General features: G+C 30.9%; 3 protein-coding genes across 5 annotated transcripts; 1 reads left to right on the plus strand and 2 right to left on the minus strand.

The window, feature by feature from the left end:
• Positions 1-5076: 5076 nt before the first annotated feature.
• Positions 5077-6631, minus strand: LOC107008667 (phospholipase A1-IIgamma-like). The gene is made up of 2 exons (XM_015207800.2): positions 6002-6631; positions 5077-5926 (listed from the first exon to the last, which is right to left on the minus strand). Exons 1-2 carry the CDS (start codon positions 6587-6589, stop codon positions 5318-5320), a joined length of 1197 nt encoding a protein of 398 aa, XP_015063286.1. The 5' UTR covers positions 6590-6631; the 3' UTR covers positions 5077-5317.
• Positions 6632-12386: 5755 nt separating this feature from the next.
• LOC107010358 (transcription elongation factor 1 homolog) lies at positions 12387-15385 on the plus strand. 2 transcript variants are annotated; one of them, XM_015209636.2, is made up of 6 exons: positions 12387-12425; positions 12518-12555; positions 13601-13724; positions 14298-14368; positions 14966-14987; positions 15075-15385. In XM_015209636.2, exons 3-6 carry the CDS (start codon positions 13612-13614, stop codon positions 15136-15138), a joined length of 270 nt encoding a protein of 89 aa, XP_015065122.1. In that variant the 5' UTR covers positions 12387-12425; positions 12518-12555; positions 13601-13611; the 3' UTR covers positions 15139-15385. The 2 variants fall into 2 exon arrangements, with proteins under 2 accessions (XP_015065122.1, XP_015065121.1); XM_015209635.2 differs by having other exon boundaries at positions 12417-12555; positions 15075-15366.
• Positions 15386-16503: 1118 nt separating this feature from the next.
• Positions 16504-21260, minus strand: LOC107011129 (transcription factor VOZ1-like). Of its 2 annotated transcripts, none has more exons than XM_015210488.2 (5): positions 21159-21260; positions 20350-20590; positions 19809-19940; positions 17515-18022; positions 16504-17393 (listed from the first exon to the last, which is right to left on the minus strand). In XM_015210488.2, the coding sequence occupies exons 2-5, from the start codon at positions 20554-20556 to the stop codon at positions 16837-16839; spliced, it is 1404 nt and encodes a 467-aa protein (XP_015065974.1). In that variant the 5' UTR covers positions 20557-20590; positions 21159-21260; the 3' UTR covers positions 16504-16836. The 2 variants fall into 2 exon arrangements, with proteins under 2 accessions (XP_015065974.1, XP_015065975.1); XM_015210489.2 differs by having other exon boundaries at positions 20350-20602.
• Positions 21261-22879: the final 1619 nt, after the last annotated feature.

Below are 22879 nucleotides of genomic sequence, written 5' to 3' on the forward strand. Positions count from 1 at the left end.
ACTCTAGGGTAGGAGATTTGACTAAATTACATAATTAAGGTAAAGGGTAAAATAGTATTTTGCAATATTATGTAAAGATATAATTAAAAAAAGAAATTAAGTAACAAATGGAACACACCAAATCGGTTGTTCCATAAAATAGGGGTTTCATTGTTACGTAACAACCAAATTTAACAATACAATACAATATATTTTAAATAACTATAAAAACAAACATTGTAGGTGTAGTAATGATACAATACAATACAATGGGTAACAATGATCCAAACATAGTGTTAGAGTGAATTATATATCAAAAAGACTCGAAACATTGAAAGAAATTCGTGTATAATTATTTTGAGTTGTGTTAAAAGGTGATTTTGAGTTGATTGATATTGAATAGTCACTATATACTTTATGAATAATCAATGTATAATTCATGTATAGTTAAGTTATATTCAATATTTTTGAATGTATCATAAGATATCGTCAGTGTATAGCTCATGTATAAATTACTATATTGTATAGCCAATGTATATTTTTTTGTGATTTTGGACAAGATATGTTGTATAGTCAGAGTATATATTTTTTTTTATGACTTTTGACTATTTTTTATGTAAATAAAATATGACTATATTTGTTGTAAAGCTAATTACTTTGTTATACATATATTTGTTTATTTTTTTTACTCTCCCAAGGAGATCCCACCCCTTTTTCTCCTTTGGTAACTTGAATTCGCAATCTTCGGATCAAAAGCGAGAGGTGCTTACCATCAGAGCAACTCCCTCTCGTCCTTAACTATATATATTTGAAACTTGTTCAATAAAAAATTTAGTTAAAGTACAATCTATTTTATTCTCTCGCTCTCACACAAAACATGTATAATCAAATATAAGACATCTAAATATTTTCACACGTCACTTTTATCTCCCACCAAGATTTTTCTTAATAATTAATTATTTTATGCAAATAAAATATGATTATATTTGTTGTAAATCTAATTGTTTTATTGTATATATTTGAAATTAGTCCAATAAAAATTAATTAAATTATAAGCTATTTTATTCTCTCTCACACACACATATATATAAAAAATCAAATATGCTCAAAAACATCTAAATATCTTCACATGTCACTTCTATTTTCACCAAAACTTTTCTTAATAATTAATCATTGGAAAGTAACTTTACAACAATCAATTTTTCCTATGGTATCTTTGTATTTATTAAGCTCTTTATCTTATCCAAAAAAGTCATGTTTCGATTCGTTAGAAAGTAATTTGAGTCTTTCTATGGTAGTACCTAACCCGCAAACGACTATATTCTTATTTAGTCATAAAAACATGTCGTATAACTACATCAATAAAGTCATGTAACATTTAACATGGGTAAAAACCTCTTCCAGGAGATCTCCTTCGACGAAAGAATAAAGATCTAGTTAAATTATGAGCTATTTTTTGTTCTCAAGTGTCTAAAAATACATAAGAAAGATCAATATGATCAAACATATTTGATATCATACAAATATATTTACACTTCACTATTATGTTCAATCAAGTTTTTCTCCGTAATTACTACTCCTTCTATTTTATTTTATGTAAGGTAGTTTGACTCGACAAGAAGTTCAGAAAAAAATGAAGACTTTTAAAATTTGTGGTACAAAATGAATGACAGAAATTTGCGTGGTCGTAAATAATTTCATTAAGGATAAAACATATTTTATAGCTAAATTGTTATTTAATATAGAAATGTGTCATTCTTTTCGAAACTGACTAAATAAGAAAATAAGTCATATAAAGTGTAAGACGAAGAGAGTATTAATTTGAAAGTAACTTTGGAGCTATTATTTTCTTCCAAACTTGTTTCCGTATTTATTGAGCTCTTATCTTATCCAAAAAGATAATGTTATGATATTTTAGAAAGTAATTTATGAGCCTTACAACATGTTTTATTCAATGGTAGTACTACCAAACTCGCAAAACGTTTTTTTTTAAAAAAATAAATAAAGCTCCAATTCAAAAATATATCTTAAATATTTTGCTTTAAAGAGACTGCTAGAAATAAGGACACACTAAGTTTTTGTTAAAAAGTTGATAACGAGGGCATATTTTGCTCGAAATAAGAGCAAAATTTGAATTAGAAGATTAATACGGAGGGCGTTTTTTTACTCTAAAGCTTATCGTTGAAGATAATTTTTTATCTGAAAAATAAATAAAATACAATATTATATCAAATTTCATAATTTATAAATATTTTATAATCTTCTTCGTAAATATATTACACACCACTTTAATTTACACTGCAAATAGCCTAAAGAGCTTGTATGAGAGAGATCCCATAAATACCAATATAACTTTTTGTGTGCATGATATTCTCATTGGTAAATTGTAATTTAGAAGTCTTTAATAATAATTTTAAAATACTTCCATGTTGTAATGGTGTCGTCGTCATTGATGTGTTTAGCATTTATAAAATATTAGAGTGCAAGTCATTATTTAAAAAAATATAGATAAAAATGTAACACAAAAAACACATTGTATGTTAAATTACTCCAATTTTTACGATGTAGACAAGAGCCAGTGGGTTGTTACAATAATTTAGGTCAAGCTTTCACATTTATTGGGACAACGGATCAATCTTTATCACCAAATTAAATACAATATCTAAATAAACATTGATTGAAAATATTGTGATTAATCATTAACATATACATAGAAAAAAAAATATATTTTCTTGACTTACAGTAACATAATATATACTCTACAAATTTCATTTTTAACATGTGTGCATTTAATCAAGTCATATCGAGTAGATTAACTAGCGCAAGATGTAGATTTTATGGAATAAACAGTTCCCTCTATATTTATCTTAAAAATCATCAAAGCAATTAAGAATGAAATTAATTTTACTATATGCCACTTTCAAATTCGGAAATTATTGTTTATGTTAGTATGAATTATGATGTTGATGTAGTAGGTAAAAAAATAATAATTTCCCTTTTAGACTAAGAAAAATTTCCTAACAACTATGTCGGTAGGCTCGGTTTGTAGAGCAAATTTCTTAGATAATCACATGGTTGGTGATAAAATTTGGAGCTCAAATTTAAAGTTATTTTAAAATTTAAATTAATTTATTTATAAATAGGAATAAAATACCATTTCATTAAATTATATTACAAAGAGAGATACATAATTTTAAATTTTGCAAAAGGAGACCTATATTTGACGTGAAGATATCGTTTGTACAATATGAGGTGAAAATTCTATTGGATCAATGAATTTTTGTAAAATTATGACTATTTAAAAATTTGTAATAATATGTAATCGCAAACCTTTATTTATAAAGAGAATACAAAGATATACAATTTATTAATGTGGCACCTTAAGGTATTCGTTACCTTGTTAATGTATTGTATATGGTTTGCTTGGTGAGCTTATAATAGTTTTTGATAATTTTTGGGGTTTTCATATTCATGAAAAAAATTAAAAATTATAGAATTTAAATTGCATGTTAAATAAAATTGAAGTTTTTGTAAGAATTTCCCTATTTTGAGTAGTTTTTTATTATTTTTTTCGATTCAATTTTCCGATAAAGTCTGGGTATTGTATTAATCCCAAAATTCAGTACCAGCATATATAGGAAGTAGATAGTCTTATCTTTGCCTCCAAAATTATAATTGCAAAATAGAACTATACCTAATTAAAATTAAGTTTCAACCAATAGCATCCAGTAGCCTTTGATTGTCATCCTTATTCCTTTAAATATAAATAATAGCTTTAATTGTTGCCTATGTTGGTCGTTTGATTAAAAAGTATGGCCAAAAAACTCTTACAAGTTAATATATGACATATTTTGCTTTTATATATAATTTAAACGATAAAAACTTTGTAGGAATAAATTATTATGCAATCTGAAGACACAACTCTATAAGTTCTGAATTTGAATGAATTTTTCTATCAACATTAAATTTTACATGAATTAAGTTGCATCTTATATTGACATAATTTATACTATAGACTATGAACCTTTTAACGTATATCATTCCATTATAATAAATTATATATATGACATAAGTTATAGAGTATGAACTTCTTAGGATAAACCGTAACGTTCTAAAACTAAACTTATGATGACAGACTTCTTAGGATATAAGCATAACATTCTAGACTTATGCCTCTATTGTCATACGATTTAAATTTCTCCCTTTTAAAATATTTTTACCAACTCTTATTTTTTTGTTGTTTAGCTTATTATACATAATTCAGTAACTATCTTTCGATCTTTTTTTTTTTTGCAGAATAAATCTCCTCCATTTATAGAGCCTTCATCTTTTCCTCTTATTCTTCCCCAATCCTGTCAATCTTTGAGACTTGAGCAACTTGCGAATTTATTTTTGTTTTTATTGATAGAGTTATTTCAGTCATTTTTTATTATTTAAATGGTAAAAGATAAAAATTAAATATCATTACAAAAAATAGAGGCTTTGACCCAATAGAATTTTCACCTTCAAATCAATATAATTTCAAATAATTTAATTTGAAATGAGTCCTTATAATACATTTAATAGTATCGTCGATATGCATGATAAATGCTTTTCCTTTTTGGAAGACTTTTGGTGGAAATAAATTATTTTGTAGCGCACTAATTACTTGAAAAATAATAAACTTCAAGAAATCTTATAGCTTGTTTGCCAAAATTTTAAAATCAGTTTATTGTATTTTGTTTCTATGCTACTTTTTAAAAATAGTATTTTTTAGTTATAAGTAATTTGTATTTGATCCAAAAACGCTTTTAAAAAAATACTTTTTAATATAATAAGAGTCTATTTGAATTAACTTCAATTTTTTGACTTATAAACCAAACTAGTATTAATAAGTTATAAATTATAAATTGTGACTTGTGTGTAAAACAAGTGCTTATAAATATTGTACAAGTTCATTCAAATACTTTGACTTAAAAACATTTAAAATAAGTTAATTTCAATCGACTATCGGTATTTGAACAAATTTTTAAAAGTGTATTTAAATATAACAACGTCCTTCAATCAACCAAGCTTATAATAATAGATTATCCCAAACCACAACTAAACTAAGACACGAAAGAAAACATGTTGATATATATATATAGTAAATAGATTGACAATAAGCTTTATCGCCCCGCTGTGGCTCCTTACAGCTTTAAGCGTACACACTCATTTTCCTTATAATATTAATTAGAGTAACCATACATATAGATATATATAAGGTTCTTTTTCTCAAGCTCAAGAAACGGTTTTATTAAAACATTAAATGAAAAAGAAATAAATTAAAAACAACATGTAAAATCAAATCATAAATCTCTCACAACTCATACTCCTCGTGATCCATGAGAATCCATTTTCCATTTTCTTGCTGAACCATCCCATTGTGCTTCTCGACCCACCAAGCTCCAGGTACCAAATGTTCATCTTTTAGAATGTCCCATATCCTGTTTACTAGTGCCAAATCGCGATTCACCTCTAGTTTAAAACCATCTAAAGGTCCGATTCCTTGCGTACCATCGATTCCGTGCAAATAACCTTCCAAATTATGCCTAGTGTGTGGGTCCCCAGGATTCAATTTCAAATAAGGGGATTTTGTGGTGTCAATTATTATCTCCTGCCCAACGTCGAAATACCCAATCGGTGGGTATTTTGGTACAATATCTAATAAATTATCAATTCTCATGATGTGAAGGTTTTTCAATTTGTTAAATGTGTTCACAAAATTGAGATCTCCAACTTTAGGACTTGCAAATACAAAAGCTGTCACTGGAAACTCTTTGCCTTCACTTGTTTTATTGATTCCATTGAACGCTATGTCAACTGCATTTAGAGTTGCAAGTGACGCACCTAGGCTATGTCCAGCCACTGTTATACTCACCTCGTCGTCCTTGTATTCCTCAACCAATCTTTTCACTTCTTCAAGGACCTGAAAACGCGAATATTTTTACTAATTTATAATGAGATGATCATAAACTTTAAACAGTCCGAATTTAAAATGTACCTGGTCTCTAGCACTAGTTTTATTAAACTTTGATCGTTCACTTTCTGATGTATAAATGTTGTAGAAGCCATGATGCACCAATGGTTGGGTTAAAGGAAGTAAACCTCCTTTACCAAATACTTCTGGTGCTGGAATTAGTAAAAACTGGAGGTCATTAACCCACTCCAGAGTCTGAATTGTTCCTCTCCAAGCAATAACAATATCTCTTCTTCCTAGTGAAACTTTACCCTCATCAGTAGCCACAGCAATATATCCCATAAAATTTGATTCCTTACTCCATGCTTCCCTTGACAATGATTTCGTTATGAAAGCATCAGGGAGTGGAATAGATGAGGTAGCATAGAAATATTTAGTTACGCGATACTTTGATGGATCAAGGCCAGCCTTAGAGAAAAGATTTTCCATCGAGTATCTACTAGCTCCTGCATATTTCGATGCTTTTTCTGTAATGAAAGTGTCATAAGTTACATGAGCTAATTCTCCATATTGAATGATGTATCTACGAAGATCAACATCCAATGGGTTTAATAGCCCCTCCCATTTGTTTTTCCCACTAAGTTCCTCCCATTTATCAGCCATGCTAGACATTTTTTTTTTCTCTCTTTGTTTTTACTTGGTATGTTCTTATCATTTAGCCAATGTATTTATAGAGAAGAAAACTCGTTTCCTCTATTCTATAAAATGATAAAATAATCTTAATTCCTCAATTAATTAATTAAATGACCAAGCAATTATTAAATACCCTTCGTTGTACCACCAAACTTTCACTTATTAAATATAAAAATAAAATAGTAGATGATTTTATCTACTCACGTCTTAATTAATCGATGATTGTAGATATATACCGAACTTTAGCCATACTACTAGATATAGGAGTGTGTCCGTGCTAGTACGGGTCTAATAGATATTATTTTTTATATCTTAATTTATGTGATACAGATAAAATTTGAAGATTTAATTCAGATTTATATTGGAGTTGTTAATTACAATGATTTAATTTTTTAAAAATAATATGCATTACTCCCTCTATCCCAATTGAAGTATACAAATAAAATTTCGAGAATCAATCAAACTGTTTATATGCTTTGTGTTTATTGTTCTGATTTCTTATATTTTTTTTAATGTAATTTGTAAATAGTATATGTTACTTTTTTAACGATCATACTGTCCTCAAAATTATTTTTAAAGATCACATGTCGACCAGTTGCGTGGTTATTCCCATTTATCATATAGTAGAAAGTAGAATCCATATACGACCCCAGTCCCACTGTAGCTGATCATCCTCTCGGATCAGCTACTGATCATCGCCTTGGTAAGCTATGCCTCACAAACTGGCTAATCAGACGCGAGCCCCTCCTTGAACGGATTGCTCCTTTTGCTCCTCAGCCTACGGGGTATTAGCAGTCATTTCTAGGTGTTGTTTCCCTCTCAAGGACAAGTTCTTACGCGTTACTTATCCTTCCGCCACTGGACACACATTTTTTGTGTTTCCCATCCGAATTGCATGTGTTAATTAAGAATGCCGCCACCATTCATGTCAGGATCGAACTCTCCGTGAGAGTTATAATTATCTTGAATTAGTTGATCGCCTTACTAAAATCAAAAGAACATTAATTAAATATTTTTTTTAATTAATTTATTCTTGTTTTGCCATAAAATTCCGACGATGAAGTGGTTGGCAAGAGATTAAGAATGCTCAGCCTAACTTTATTCAATTTTATTTGTTTCTATAATTCTATATCTATATATATTTGTCTCTGACAATTTAAATGCTAAGAAACGTGATTGACAGCGACCATAAAAGTGTGCATCATGAGAAACGAAATAGTAATTAACTATTACTAATCATTTAACCTTATTTTTACTATATTATAAAAAGCATTTAATCACTAGTTATTAATTGGTGGTATAATGACTATTTATTTTTTTAAGATTATGTAGTTTTTATTTAAAATAAAAGTCAAACTATGCCAAGTAAAAAAAAGAATAAAATTGTGTTCTTGAATATTGATACATGAAAATAAACAAGTGTGACAAAGTCGAATTTCCTTGTGAATTAAAATCAAAATTAAATTTGATTATTTAGTTTCCTTTTCAACTTATTAAACTTTAAAGTTATAAAGTTTTGAGAATAAGTTTTTTCATTTTCCACACACAATCCAAAGTATATCTTTTATTATTCCGAAAATTTTATAATAACTCAGTTATCAATCAATATACAATATCTTACACTGTAGTCCCTTTTCTTTCATTAATTTTGTAATAATAAAATAAGGGTAAAATTATAAGTTTTATATTTTCCCACACCCCTTCTGTTTTTACTTCTATTTTAGTTTTTCTTTTACCCCTTTCTATGATTTTCTATCCCCCCCCCCCCCTTTTTTTTTTTTTGCATTCTTGATAATTTGAATTTTACTATTTTAGTATTAGAAAGTTAGGGTTCTTATCATTCTAGCAACTCTCTCTTATTAGTACGTTGTATTTGATACATAAGTAAAAAGTATTATTCAATAAATATTTAATAGATAACTTAGATAGATATTATGAATTTAAAGGTGAAGGTAGGGATAGGAGGTGTGAGAATATAAATAAATTTATTTTCTTAACTAAAAAAGTCATTTTTCCTCATTTTAAAATAATTTTATTTTCTTAGACTAAATATATTTCAAAATCTTTTATCAATAAAATTAAAAAAAGTTGAAAAACATCTTCTATTTCTTTTTTCTCCCTATTGAACGCATCTAAAGCAAGTTCTCTTTTTCCCACTTAATTAAGTCTATCTTAAAGAAACTTTTGCGAGGAAAAAAACGAGTACTATTTCTCACTAAAAAAAATTAGCTAATCAGTATGACTATTATAATATTTAATGTCAAGATTTCACAGTTATTGAGAGTATGAGACAGTGGAACGATCCTTATCTAATTAATACTCTGATATGAATATGAATATATTGTTGATCATTGACATATTAAAAAAATATATATAAAATTCCCTGTCTAACCTATACATTTAAGTCTTGTTAATAACGTTTGTTTTAACATCAATTACTAAAATATCACTCATCTCTATCCAAAAATTCAAGTATCACTTTCATGTTTCTTTCTGTCTTCTAAATTTGTCAGTAAATAAACTTTTAACTATGATATTTCTAGTTTACAATATATAATGTGAACTTTTTATTTAATACAAATTATATTATAAATATTTATATAGCACAAACAACCTAAATATATATACAATATACTTCAACATATTAATAAACAAGAAAATCAAAGGTTACTTTTATCGCGAGTTCACTATTATTGATCGTCCGCATTCGAACTATATTGGCACAAGCAAAATAATCATAAGTTTATTACAATCAAAATTGGCCCAAATTTAAGTGACCCGTGTCCGACCCATGAATAATTTAAGGGCAACTTTCACATATAACAAATAAAAAATTCATATTTGTATGTTATAACAAAGTTTGTATAATTGCGCTCCATAGCAAACATAGAAAATGTATAATTCGCTATACATATACAGTTGAAGCAAATTGTATAAAACGAAGTGTATAACACAAGAAAGAGAAAGACACTTGGGCAGAGAAATGTATAAAAACGAAGTGTATAAAACGAATTGTATTATTATAAGTGTACAAAACGATTATATACAATTTGAATTTGTATAAAATGAGAAAGAGAGAAAGACAAAAGAGACTTGACAAAGAATATACAATTGAATCGAATTGTATAAAACGAGAAAGAGAGAAAGGCAAAAGAAACTGGGCAGGGGAGTATTTTTATTGTATAATTATAAGTTTATAGGACGAAAATATATGTACTTGCATGTGTATATACAATTTTCTCACGCTTTATACAAACAGAAACGCAATTTATACATTTCGCTTCTGTTTTATAAGTGAGAAAGGCGAGGGTGGCGAGCGAGATTTGGGAGAGTGGCGAGCGAGATCTGGAAGAGGGGAGAGAGGGGAACAAAAATATATGTCTTTATATAATTTTCTCTGCTTTATACAATTAGAAACAATTTTTATATACTTGTGTTTGTATAAAAAGTGAGGAAGCGAGCGAGAGATTGGAGGAGAGTGGCGAGCGAGATATTTGGGAGAGAGGCGCCTGGAAATGTTTCGCAAACGTTTACTATTGAGCACAATTAAATCAAACGCTAGCTACTCCATTTATTTTAGGTTATTAGTTTGCTATTATATACAATTTTCTCATAATTTAATGGCCCGTGCATGATATGATTTACTGATGGGCCATATTTGCAGCCCAAATTAACCCGTGATTTTGGACGGCCCAAATCAGCCTAGGAATCGCCCTTCCCAATAAGTTATGAAACAAGAGGATGTGGGCTTAATCTATTTCATCTCGGTTAACTTTGAGTGTGTTAGCAACTTTTCTACTATTCATTTATTTGTTAAAAATAGTTTTTTTTTTCACTAAAAAATGAATAGTATCTACGTATATTTCATCATTTTTTACCTCATTATGAGATTATATAAGAATATTATCGTAATCTTGCTGAAATTAGTTGTCATATCAATTTAGGTAAGTAACGTGAACAAATATGATAGGCTTGAAAATAGAACCACGTCATTCTGGAAAAATCATTAACAAAGAAAATGAAGTGTCTCATGTTATTAAGTTTGAAAATCTTTCTAAGTCACATAAATCATGAATCTATTGAGTAAGTTCCTTAAATGGTCTTTCAACTAAAAGGAAATAACTCAATAAAGTTCTTTTTTTAGGTTATCTACTCAGTGTTTAAAGTGTATATTAGAGTTTTAATTAAATATACATTGCATATTACATGTCAAATTTGGAGTAGCTCTCCTAATAAATTTATTTCCATTCAGGGCTCAAAATCGAAACCTCTAGTTAAAGGTGAAACGCAACAAAGTTACTCATGCATTATTTAGGATAACAAAGTCATCTAATTTATAACAACAAAATCACCCGACACGTGTCTCATATATATATATATATATATATATATATATATATATATATATAAAAGATAAAAATAATTTAACCCACGTCATACCTACCGGTTTAAATGATACCTCTCATTTTTTTTCCAATTCTTTGATCTAGATATGAAATTACGTTATCAATTATCATGTTATAAATTATATCACAATACAATTTAATTGTACATAAAATAAATTTTGTTTAGTAAAATTAAACAAGTCATCTAATTAACCATCATACCTATCATCGTCTGTGATTTGTTGTGTTTGCTATCATCGCATAATTTTGTTATTCTTGTTTCTTTTTTGGTATCTTATGTTGGTAGTTGCTACATTTTACTCTACACTATTTTCTTCCTTTTGTACTTTGGATGCAGTCGAGTTGAGAGTGGAAACAACTTCATTACCTTCATGAGGTAGTGATGAGGTCTACCTACACTCTATCTCTGTAGATTTTACTTGTTAAATTATATCGATTATATTATTGTCGTTTTAATTAAAGAAGAATTAAATATGCATTAAAATACATTCTAATACTAGACCAATAGATCTAGTTAGTCCTAACCACGAAATAAATAAGTATCGAAGGATTGTATGATTGAAACAAATTATGGACATTCTATTTTGATCAAAATGATGAATATATTTGAAGTTTTAAATATACATAATCATATCGATTAAAAAAAGTGAATTTATATGTATATAATATATTTTCAACACATATCATTTCAAAAAAGATCTTGAAGATAAAACTCAAATAGTAGCTAGGAAAAAAAATTATGGCAAAAATTCATGATAATTGAACGTACATATAGCTCCCAACTTTTTCCATTTTTATATATAGGGAGAAACATTACTATATGATTATTACGATAAACTTCTAGATAAAAAATTTAAAGAAAAAAAAATAGAAGGACAATGCATATTGTATTTCTAATTATTATGCGAAAAATTCGTATCGATATTAGAAATTACATGGTATAAACCTAGCTATAAAAGGAAAAAGGTTAGCCATCTAACTTTAATAAATATTTGTTTTAAATAAATGTTTATCATTTTCTTTTTATGTACAATTTTAATTTTATAATTATTTATATGATTTTATTATATTTCATTTTTTACATTTATTTCAATATAAATTATTTAAATCAGGAAATTATATAAATATTCGTTAGTTTTTTTTTCTGTATGTTTTAAAGATTTCCTCTATATGTATGTTTGAATTTGTTATTTTTATTTTCTTTCTTTAAATCCACTTTAATATATGTTATTTGCGTTTCCGAAAGTAACACGAAATATTCAGAATTCCTTTATTATTTTAATAATAATTTCGGATGTTAATATCTCTATTATTTTTTTTTCCTTTTTTGAATCTCTTATATAAAATATATAGTATGTTATTTGAGACTATCCAAAAACAGTTGTCTTTCCGAAATTGTACATACTAAGGTTTTAGTATATTCTTTGGACTATATATATATAAATACTCTCTCTCTCTCTTCATAGAATTTTCTCGTAAAATTTCAATCTTTTTTTCGCAGATAACGAAAAAGCGATATCAATCTCTGTTCTTTATCAGGTATATAATCTCTTGCTATGGCTGAAATGAAAGAATTGTTGATATTCCATGATTCTGCTTTCAGAATTTCCCTAAATCATGTCTATTTAAGAATCCTGATGCTTTATATGAATCGCTAGAAATAATTGTTCAGTTGAACTCTAGGTTTTTGTATTTTGGGAAATTTTACCGCTTTGAGTTATTGATGAATTCTGGGTTGAGTACGGAATTGCCTTCTGTTATTTGTGTTATCATAGAGAATCCGTTGATTGGAGATTTGGTCGACTTTGTGTTCCCAAATATGGTGTATGATTATTTAATGGCACTTGATTTAACGTTATTGTATTTCACTTATTGCCTCTTGGAATGTTTCAAGGAAATATTCGGAAGTTTCATGCTGTTTATGGTCCAACGTACCTCTATTTTTGAGTGGAGCAAGTTTTTGATTAAAGTTCGATTGTATATTCTGTGATCTTAAGTTGCATCATGTTGCGAGTGCTCGTATCCAGTTTTGAAGTTCATACCTAATTGATTATTTGAGGGGTTATTTATTGCTTAGGAATACGTATCCATACTTGTTTGATGTGTCATCCCCTTGGTAGTTACTGAATCTTTAGTTAGATAAGAACACAAGTACTGGCTTACAGCTTTCCTTATTTTATGAAACATGTGGACAAAAGGAAGAAGGTCGTATAGGTGGCACAAGTAATTCCCTGGGATAAGATACAATAACTAATTTTGGAACCGAAGTATGTGCGCTTGAAAGTGAGATTGTGTATGAACATGCAAATGTGTCTCTTAATTCTTCGTTTCTTCTGGTTTGAATATTTTACTTTTTTTTGCAAAATAGTTAATGCTATGTAAGGTCGGCGTAGTTGCTAGCATCTGATTTGTTCCTATCATGGTGCAATGAAGTAAAGTAACTCAAATTTGATGGTGTTATTATTCACTGAGATGGAACCAGTTAAAACAGGGTGCAGAAGAAGCTATAAGTGTCACACTCAACATTAATAATTTGCCTTGGCTTCTTGTTGCTGATATGTGTTCCTAATTTTGTGTTTTACAGTTGCTTGAGCTATGGGAAAGAGGAAGTCGAAATCAAAGCCGCCTCCAAAGAAAAGAATGGACAAACTTGACACTGTCTTCAGTTGTCCTTTCTGTAGCCATGGCACCAGTGTCGAATGTCGCATGTAAGTTAATTACATTAGCATTTCTGTGTCCCGAGTTATTTCCTGCATATCCATCAGCTAGATCGGCTTTTCCATTCTTTCATGTGCACCATTTTAGACATTTTTTATGTGGGTAAAAGATAGAAGGATATGTAATTGTGATTGGATGCCACTACGTGTTTACCTTTATATACTTCCCTTTCCTTGCTAGATCCTGTCACTTAGACTTCCTTAGAAGAATATCAATACTTTTCCTTGGGGTTTGATTTGTGCACATCAAAATACCCCTCTTGGAATTAGTGCATTCTATGGAGGTATACTTGTAGAAGTGGGTAATAACTCCCAAGTCCAATAAGGGTGAGCTATAGTCCCTGCTGAAGGTGCTTGATAATTATAAACACACACACACACGAATCAAAATCATGAAGCTCATCCTTACTGCAGCCAAAAGTAGCTGAGGAATAAGCTGTGTCTTCCTCTATGGGTCAGATAAATAAGTCCAGTAACGCAGCTAAAATGTGTACTACCATTTAATTATTGTTGGACATTTATTTAATCTGTCAATGCTCATGTTTGCACTTGCCTGTTTTCCAGTGATATAAAGAACTTGATTGGGGAGGCAAATTGCAGGATTTGTCAAGAGAGCTTCAGCACCACTGTTACAGGTATATATCTAGTGATTTCTCATTTATTAATTTATTTATTGTTTCACTGAATCTGATTCATTTTGAAAAAGATGGTTCAATTGGTTTGACAACATAAAACATGGGAGGGACCAACTCAAAAAGATGGAAAAAGAAACTAAAGATATTTTCCTTTTATGTTCTACCTCATTGTTTTTTATGATCAAATCAATTATTATGTTCAATTTTAGTTATCTGCATGTTGTGCTTCTGTAAGATAAAAGAGTACAAGATGTGCTCTAACGCCTTGTGTAAGATAAAGAATACAAGATAAGATATGCTCCATGGGCTAATCAATACCTACAAATTTTTGAGCTGTGCTGTTGGGATTTTTTAGTTATCAAAAGGACAAGAGGACAAGCTGCATATAATTGTTTCAAGTTTGTTTTAGCACATTATTCTGTCCTTAGCCTGCATAATGGAGTAGATAGAGGCGTGTTACAAATCTAAAATAAATGATAAAAATGCCCCCATCTCTTACGACATAATCTTTTAGATGAGCGTTACATGCTTCATAGAATAGCTTCTTAGTAATAGTGTCATTGTTTGGCTAACAGTTTTTACTTTTTTATCCTGCAGCACTGACAGAGGCCATTGACATGTAAGTTCATCTGGCATTGCTTTGTGTCCTGCTTTCCTTCCTTCGTACCCCTATCCCTCTCATACTCTTTTTTCTGAAAACTTACAGATACAGTGAATGGATTGACGAGTGCGAACGTGTGAACAACCTTGAAGACGATGATGGTTCTTAGGTTCTAGTGACTCTGCTTTAGTTGTGTAGGCAGTAGCCTGAGATGATCTAAAGCCGACTTTAGCTTTGATGTTAGTTCTGTTGATATTTCTATGTTTCATTACTAAAGTTGTACTTGAAGTTGCAAAAGCCTCTTGGGTTTGATAAATAAGCTCCATGTGTGACAGGCTTTCTATGTTCAAATAATTTGAAATAGATTAACGTGAATTATATTATGAATGTGCTATTACAGGTCGTGTGAGATTGAATTTTACTCCATATGATCTAGTAGATTTCAACCAGGGCAACTAATATTCAAAGCTTACTAATAATCAACAACTTATTCATGCCTGTGCTATGTACCATCATCGATAGGAAACTTGGTTCAAATATAAAGATGGATACACAAGTTGGTTAAGAAAAACTAATGTAATTATTAGGGCAATAAATCCAATGAACCATTTGTCATAACGAAAATGGTAGCGTCACGTTTGGTTGAACAAGCGAAATCAATAGCTTCTTATTTTTTGGTTTTAATTGAAGCTAGAAATTATTTTTTTCTAAAAAAATCAAAAAACACATGTAAATAAGTGATATGTTATAAATTATTTCAAATTAAATACTGCTCTTGAGGTTGACTATTTACACGTATTATTTTTTTTGGAATAGAGAAGAATTTGACGTAAATTATGTGACTGATAAACGATTTGATGAACAGAAACATCTTCGTAAATCATAAGTGATCAGAGAGTAGATTTCGAAGTATTATTTTATCTACCATTTAGTTGTAGCATTTACTGAACTTCATAGTAGTATTGTATCGTTCTATTAAAAACCATTCATTATTTTTTTTTCCAAAATAGAAATGTAATATTGAATTACTATCTAACATTGACAGATGGTCATAAAGATATCCTTGTTTGTCCCTATGCCTTGGCACATAAATTTTTGACAAGGAGGAGCTTTTAGTTATTTCAAGCCATGTTGCTATTACCAAGACAGCGCAAGATCCTAATTGGACTCTATTTCTAATTTTTGGCTCGGTTGCTTCCTAAATGGGCATAACAGAATCCGTCGAAAGATAAGTTGGTCTCTTTTCGGAAATGATAAAACCTACTATCTGTTGTAGTTAATCATGTCTTTACTGTCGATAAAAGACGTTACTTCATTTACTTTATCACATCCATGGATACTTTATACACCAAAAATAATCCAACATATTACCAATTTATAAGCATTTCACTTACTAGTGCGAAGTTGCACACCGGGTAGAACTCTCAAACCATGCATATGAAACTGTCATTCCTATGTAAGTCATAACTACGATGAAAGTCAGGTGAAAACAGAGGCAGATCAGTATGATCATTCCTTGTCGTCACTGAATCCAGACACAAAAACCATTAACTGCAGTCACTTTCATAACTTGGCTGATATGTAAAGTTAACTGAACAAGTAAACAGGGATTATCCACCTCATCTTCAAGCAGTTAAAAATGCTTCGAGGTTAGACTGTAACAACACTTTTAGATGACAATGATGTATTGACAAATGTACCTACGGCAACAGGAGGGGGTTCCACAGATGCCTCCACCTTATAAGAAGGAAACAAGAACCTCCGTTTGACTCCAGCCACCACTGGAGGTTGAGTCAAGGATGAGAGTGATGTATAATACACAGACAAAATGCAACATATTTTAAAAGCATCCAACTGCTAATCCAGTCTACGTTATGTAGTAGCCACCTATATTATCAACAAGATAATCAGGGAAAGGTGCACCAGCCACATAATCAAACCCTTCAATAGAGGGAACAGTTTGATTTGGAGCAGGAGGCCCGTTAGTAACAACATCCTTTGAGTTGGCCTTTCCTCTGCCTTTAGCAGAGCGCTTGTTCTCCAAAGGAATATCAGCAGAGAGCCTTCCCATTTGCTTTTGCAAATCAGCAACTGATTCATTCATTACTTTCCCTTTTGGACTCTTCTTCCCATCAACAAGTTTCAGCTCCAATCTGTACAAGGCCCATGCATCATACTTGTTGATCTCATATTCATACAAATGCCATTCCAGATTTTTCATCGGCTGTGGATCCATATAGTAGGATCTCTTCAGCCCTCCATAATCATTTATCACTTGCTTCCTAGACTCATGCCAACCCCGCCCGTTATAATCTGGCAGTGACCTCTGCTTTCTGTTTCCACTTTCAAATGCTCTTCGAGGCTTATCAAAGAAAAGCCATTCCCTGATTGTTTCACCCTCAACAACTTCAAGGTCAAAGAGCTCTGCAGAAGCACAAGCAAACGAATCGATATCAGATTTTACAAGTAAAACAAAACAAGAACAAACTGATCTGGTGCACGACATTCAGCAATCAGAAATACAGAACTGTCTTAGCACACTAACCTGGTGCATTCCAGGGGGACTTTGCAGTGGCAGCACCCCTACATTCTGGAACCCCAACATCTTTCCCGTGTGCTTTAGCACTTAGAGCTTGGAAAAGTAAACTATCCTTTAAGCCAACACCCATTGGTCGAACAACTGGAGGCCTTCCAAGATAGCCTTCATTAGGGGCAAGAGCAGCATGATAGTCACTGCAGTAGTCATGAGACTTCTGGCACCAATCTGACCCCATCGCAGGTCGAGGACAATCCCAAAGTGCACATTTAGGTCCCAGGAAAGCAGAGGGTGGAGGGCTAATCTGAATAGGAGACAAATTCTCCTCTAGACAGAGATTTAAAGCATCAAATCCAAACTGATCGAAATCTTGCTGCAGATCAAAAGAATGGTAATCTAATTGTGTTGCAACGCCTTGGTTGTTAATCCCTGCATTATTGACGGCTAAAGGCGTATTTTTGCATTCATCAACCAACTGGTAACCTTGTTCCTGCATCACCGGGGTTGCATTGAAACCCTGCAGAAAACACATCACTTAACTAATGAGGATTCATTGATAAAATTAATGGGTGAAACTGATTTGAGAAAAAAGAATTCAAAAGAAAAGCTAGTTGAAAAAGGACGGTCAAGAAGTCTCCTCTACAAGAAGTGACATTATTGGAGAATGAGGCTAGAAAAAGAAAATGCCGGCAAACGGATTATCAAATTGAAGCAAGAAGTAAAACTTCAACAAGATGGTCAGTCATGACACAATACATTATGAGGACACAATTTGGAGGAAAGCATTTACGAGTCCACAATACCAAGCCAGCTATATCAAAAAGAAGATTGAAGATTTAAAGCTGTCACTAGTCAACTACTATCTTGAGTCCTTTAAGCAAAAAGGAATTAGACACAACCAGCAAATGGTACGAATAAATTTATTCAACAAATGTAACAGAGAGAGAACTCAGCCTTTGTGAACTTTGCAAAGCACAACTGGTCCCAGCCAGGATTAAAGGAAAAAAACCTGATGGGTTCAAGGCCAACAGGAAAATAGTCTAGCTATGCTGATCCTTTGAATATAGCAGAATGGATACAAAGGATGTTAACTGGCCCTAACTAATTTGGTGCGACAGTTGATTGATTGATTGATTAATGTGTAATGAGGGACTAAGGAAAACTGAATAACATTCACAGTGTCCAAATTTTGAGATACTTCCAAAAGCGCCTTCTGGGACCAGAACCCAAGAGATGAAAGACCAACTTAATTGGTTTGGTTTGGTTATAACATTTGAAAACCCGACTTAATAGGTTTGGTTTCCTTATAGAGGAAAACCCATCCAAACCAAACCATGTACACTCTTGTCTGCAAGCTTCCAGGGGGCAATAGATCGAAGAAACTAAGGCAAAAGTGGAGAAAAACTTATATAACAAAAATTAGATTCAATTTACAAGGAAACTAACATGTTTCAGATAAACCAAATTAAGCACCTACTCTACAAGAATATACGATCAATAAATACAATGGAATTCCACACTATGGTCTACCAGGACAAGAAAAAAAAGTATATCACATATCAAGAGATCACTTTTCTGTTGATAAGGTAAATAATGTTACTTACATTGTAAAAGCTCCGCCGCATACAAAAGGTATACCAAAAGGCAGAGACTCTACAAAATAATATGATTCTCTTCAAGTGACACCCAGTCGTCTATACAAATAGGAATTTAAGGGTGCACAAAAGAGCAATCAAAGACAAAAGGCTATTCCTCGAATGTACAACATCATTTCAATTTCATCTAACGCTCACCTATTTCTCTCTCCATACAACCCACATAAGACCTAGACGAGCACAACCTCCCACCCTATGGTATCATCCCTTGCTTCTAACTAACCAGCAGCATAACACATCTCTGAGTGTCTCGCATCAACCACTGCATCCCAAAATAATACAATACCATCCCTACACGGATCCAACGCATATAGCATCAGCTAGCATTAGCAATATTTCTCTTTCACATTCTCAGCTATCAAAATCGCAACAACCAATGATTTCAGCTCACATTTTTTTATTTTTAATCTATTTGCAACAAAAAGTCAACTATTAATTAAGCTGGGAAAATAAAAGATGGAGACTGGGTCAAATAAAACAAAGATGGAGAGTCTAGCAATACACGAACTACAATAAAATTGAAACTCCTAAGATGAATAACCAACCAACCGTATTCTAAAATGGATTCTGAGAAGGTTCATTCTGTTAAAAACAATAACGGTCAAGTGTCCATCGCATGAACAAGATAATCTCAAGGAAAATAATTACCTCCTGGAAACCAGTAACATCTTGTTTTTGAGAATCAGGCTCAGGCTTAGGAGCAGCTAATGCACTGGTAGCATCATCTTCCTCCTCACCATGCAGCAGCCTATAGAGGTCTGATGAGATACGGCTTCCTCCCTGCGCACCATGTATTAAGATAAATGCTACGACTTCATGTGCATTAAAACTATAATCAAAGGCTTGAACACAGAAATATACTTAAAACACTAGCTCCCATGATTGCAAACAATTACACCATAATGGAGACCGACACAATTACTCTTCAAGTGATTCAAATTTGCACGTGTAATATATCCAAAAATTTGTAAGCATTTGTTCAAGATACTTCAATCAAACATAACATTAAACATTACAAACACACTCAGATAAAAAAACATGCAGGTCGACATAGAAATATCAAAATTTGATCACATTAATTTAAGACTGATGTGTACTGGCCAATATCACAACATGGACATTGTGGACAGTAAAGGAAACTACACCCACTTCACACACACACCTAAAGGGACATAAGGTTGGTTCTTGCCTGCAAAGAAGAGGCAGGGGAAGGCTCATTGAGCTCAGCTTTCCACTCACGAAGCATCTGGTGGACCTGCTCTTCAAGCACCCCAGCATCATGAGTTCGACTTTCTTTCCTTGCAGATTGCAGGTTCATGAACATACCCTGCAGATCATCAACGCGATTTTTCGCCTTGTCTTTGAAGAGCGCACCATTCTTCGAACCCTTCCCCATCTAATCAAACAGTAGAAACCCTTCAATTCTTCACCTGCAAAAAAGCCTAAACATTCTCAGTTTTAAAGTAATCATCGTTATATGTTCCATTCCATTCCACCATCAAGCACAACACATAAACCCAAGATAACCAACAAGATCACATTCAAGATTTCATGTTAGAAAAAGAAATTAAAACCCACAAAAAATCCAACCTATGCACACAAAATCAAATACTAAACCCGAACCAAAATTCCCATACAATCAAAGTAACAACCACCAAAAGTTGCCCAAATTTCACCTCAAGAACCAAAACTTTCACAACACCCAAATCAGAAAAGACAACATCTTGCTCGATTCAACAAAAACCCAGTAAGTAAGGCGATCTTAACGGCGGTAGAAAACCCATTTACCTAACCCTAAATCTAAGAATCCAAAGAACAGTAATATCATCACAATCAACTAACAATTCTGAAGTGAATATACACATAAAGCAAGATTTAAAAGAAAAAAGAATAAAACATGGCAAAAAATAGACAATTACTCACAAATTAGTCAATCAAAAAATTAAAAAGCCGAAATTGGTACAGTAAGCCAACCGGCAAGTAGAATAGGGTTCTTACCGGTAATCGACAGGTGGGTCGGAGGAGACGAGAGAGATTGCGGCCTCCGAACAGTGAAGAGAGAGAAAGTGTTTTTGGGTTTTGATTTCTGTCTGTGAAATTTTCTCTATATATAATATCGAAAAACTTGTTTATATATATTTCTATCCAAACCCTTGAGAAAAATAAAATAAAAATCCACGTAGCAGTTGTTAATTACGATAAAAATTAAATCCAACTGAAATTAAATTATTGGTGTGTGGTCTGATTTGATAAAGTCATGATTTAATATTATATTAAATAGAAAATGTATTACGAATCAACTATATGTGTATAGAAATGGATTTTTTTTTTTTGAAAAATCGAAGGAAACATCAGTATACATTGTACTTTCTTTTTTCGGCAATGAATTTATCACATTTTAATTTTTGTATAGAAAAAATTGAAGATAATAGGTGAATTTTTAAAAAAAAATATTTTCAGTTTTTTGCATGCTTATTTTATGGACATAAGATCTTAATTGCAATACTTTATGACTTTCTCATTGGTTTTCGATACACTTGTAATGTTTAACTCTAATTTTTCTTTAGTGTGCGTAGTCATGCATTTAACATATAGATTTCTTTGCATAATTGTCGGAATAATTAATATTGTTTTATATATAATAATATGCATCCTTATCTCAGATGTGGCTGCACTATTGCAAAGTATTAGATAATAATAGTCTCGATTTTGTTAGAAAGTGTTTTATTTATAAGATTTTTCGATTTAAATTTAAATTTAATCGAACATCGAATAAAAAATAAAAAATATACTGACATACATGTGATAGCTAATATTTCTAGGTAAACTCTTAATAATGAATCTAGGTTTATATTTATTAGTGGAACCATCAAAATTATACTTCCTTCTAAAAAATAATTATTTACAACTAATGAATTTAGTCTTTCGGGTAAACCAACAAATCTTAAATATTATTTTATAGAATATAACTTGTTTTAGCTTTTATGATTTCTTTCCTAATAGGCGTACCGAGAGAAAAAATTGCATAAGGAAATATATAAAATCAATATCAATAAGACAAATGTAAAATCCATAATCTTTTATTATTCTTTTGCTCCTTAAATTCTCATTTTCAAAATCATTTTGAACAACAATGAGCATCCGAAATATTGTTACTTTGAATTAGGGTGTGCATTATTCAGATTAAATCGAATAACCAAAATCAAATTAAACCAAATTTTCATTTGGATTAATTTTTTGATTTTTCGGATTAGTTTTGAATTATTAAATTGTTTTATTTGATTTTTTGGTGTAGTTTCGAATTTTAAAAAAATAAAAACTGAGAAAACTGAATATATATATATATATATATATATAGGTTATAATTAAATTAGAGTCGACCATCTTTTGTCCATTTTTTGTTATTGCCTTTCATGATGATTACGTCAATATTTTATATTTGAACATCTATAATAGGTATAGTTATAAGTATTGTGTTTTAAGTTTTACTTGTGGTTTATGTTAGAAAGTACATTAAGGGATTCAATATTGTTACATTAGTTATGTTATTAGGTATTGACATAATCGAATAATCAAATCGAGAAAACTCTAACCGAATAGAGGAAAATCAAACCAAACAAAATTTATTTTGAATTGGATTACACTTTTACAAAAATCAAAAATTGGAAAAATCCAAATAAATAGTGCAAAACCAAACCAAAAAACCGAATGCACATTCC

This window comes from Solanum pennellii, chromosome 2 (genome assembly GCF_001406875.1).
Source record: "Solanum pennellii chromosome 2, SPENNV200".
Classification (NCBI taxonomy): domain Eukaryota; kingdom Viridiplantae; phylum Streptophyta; class Magnoliopsida; order Solanales; family Solanaceae; genus Solanum; species Solanum pennellii.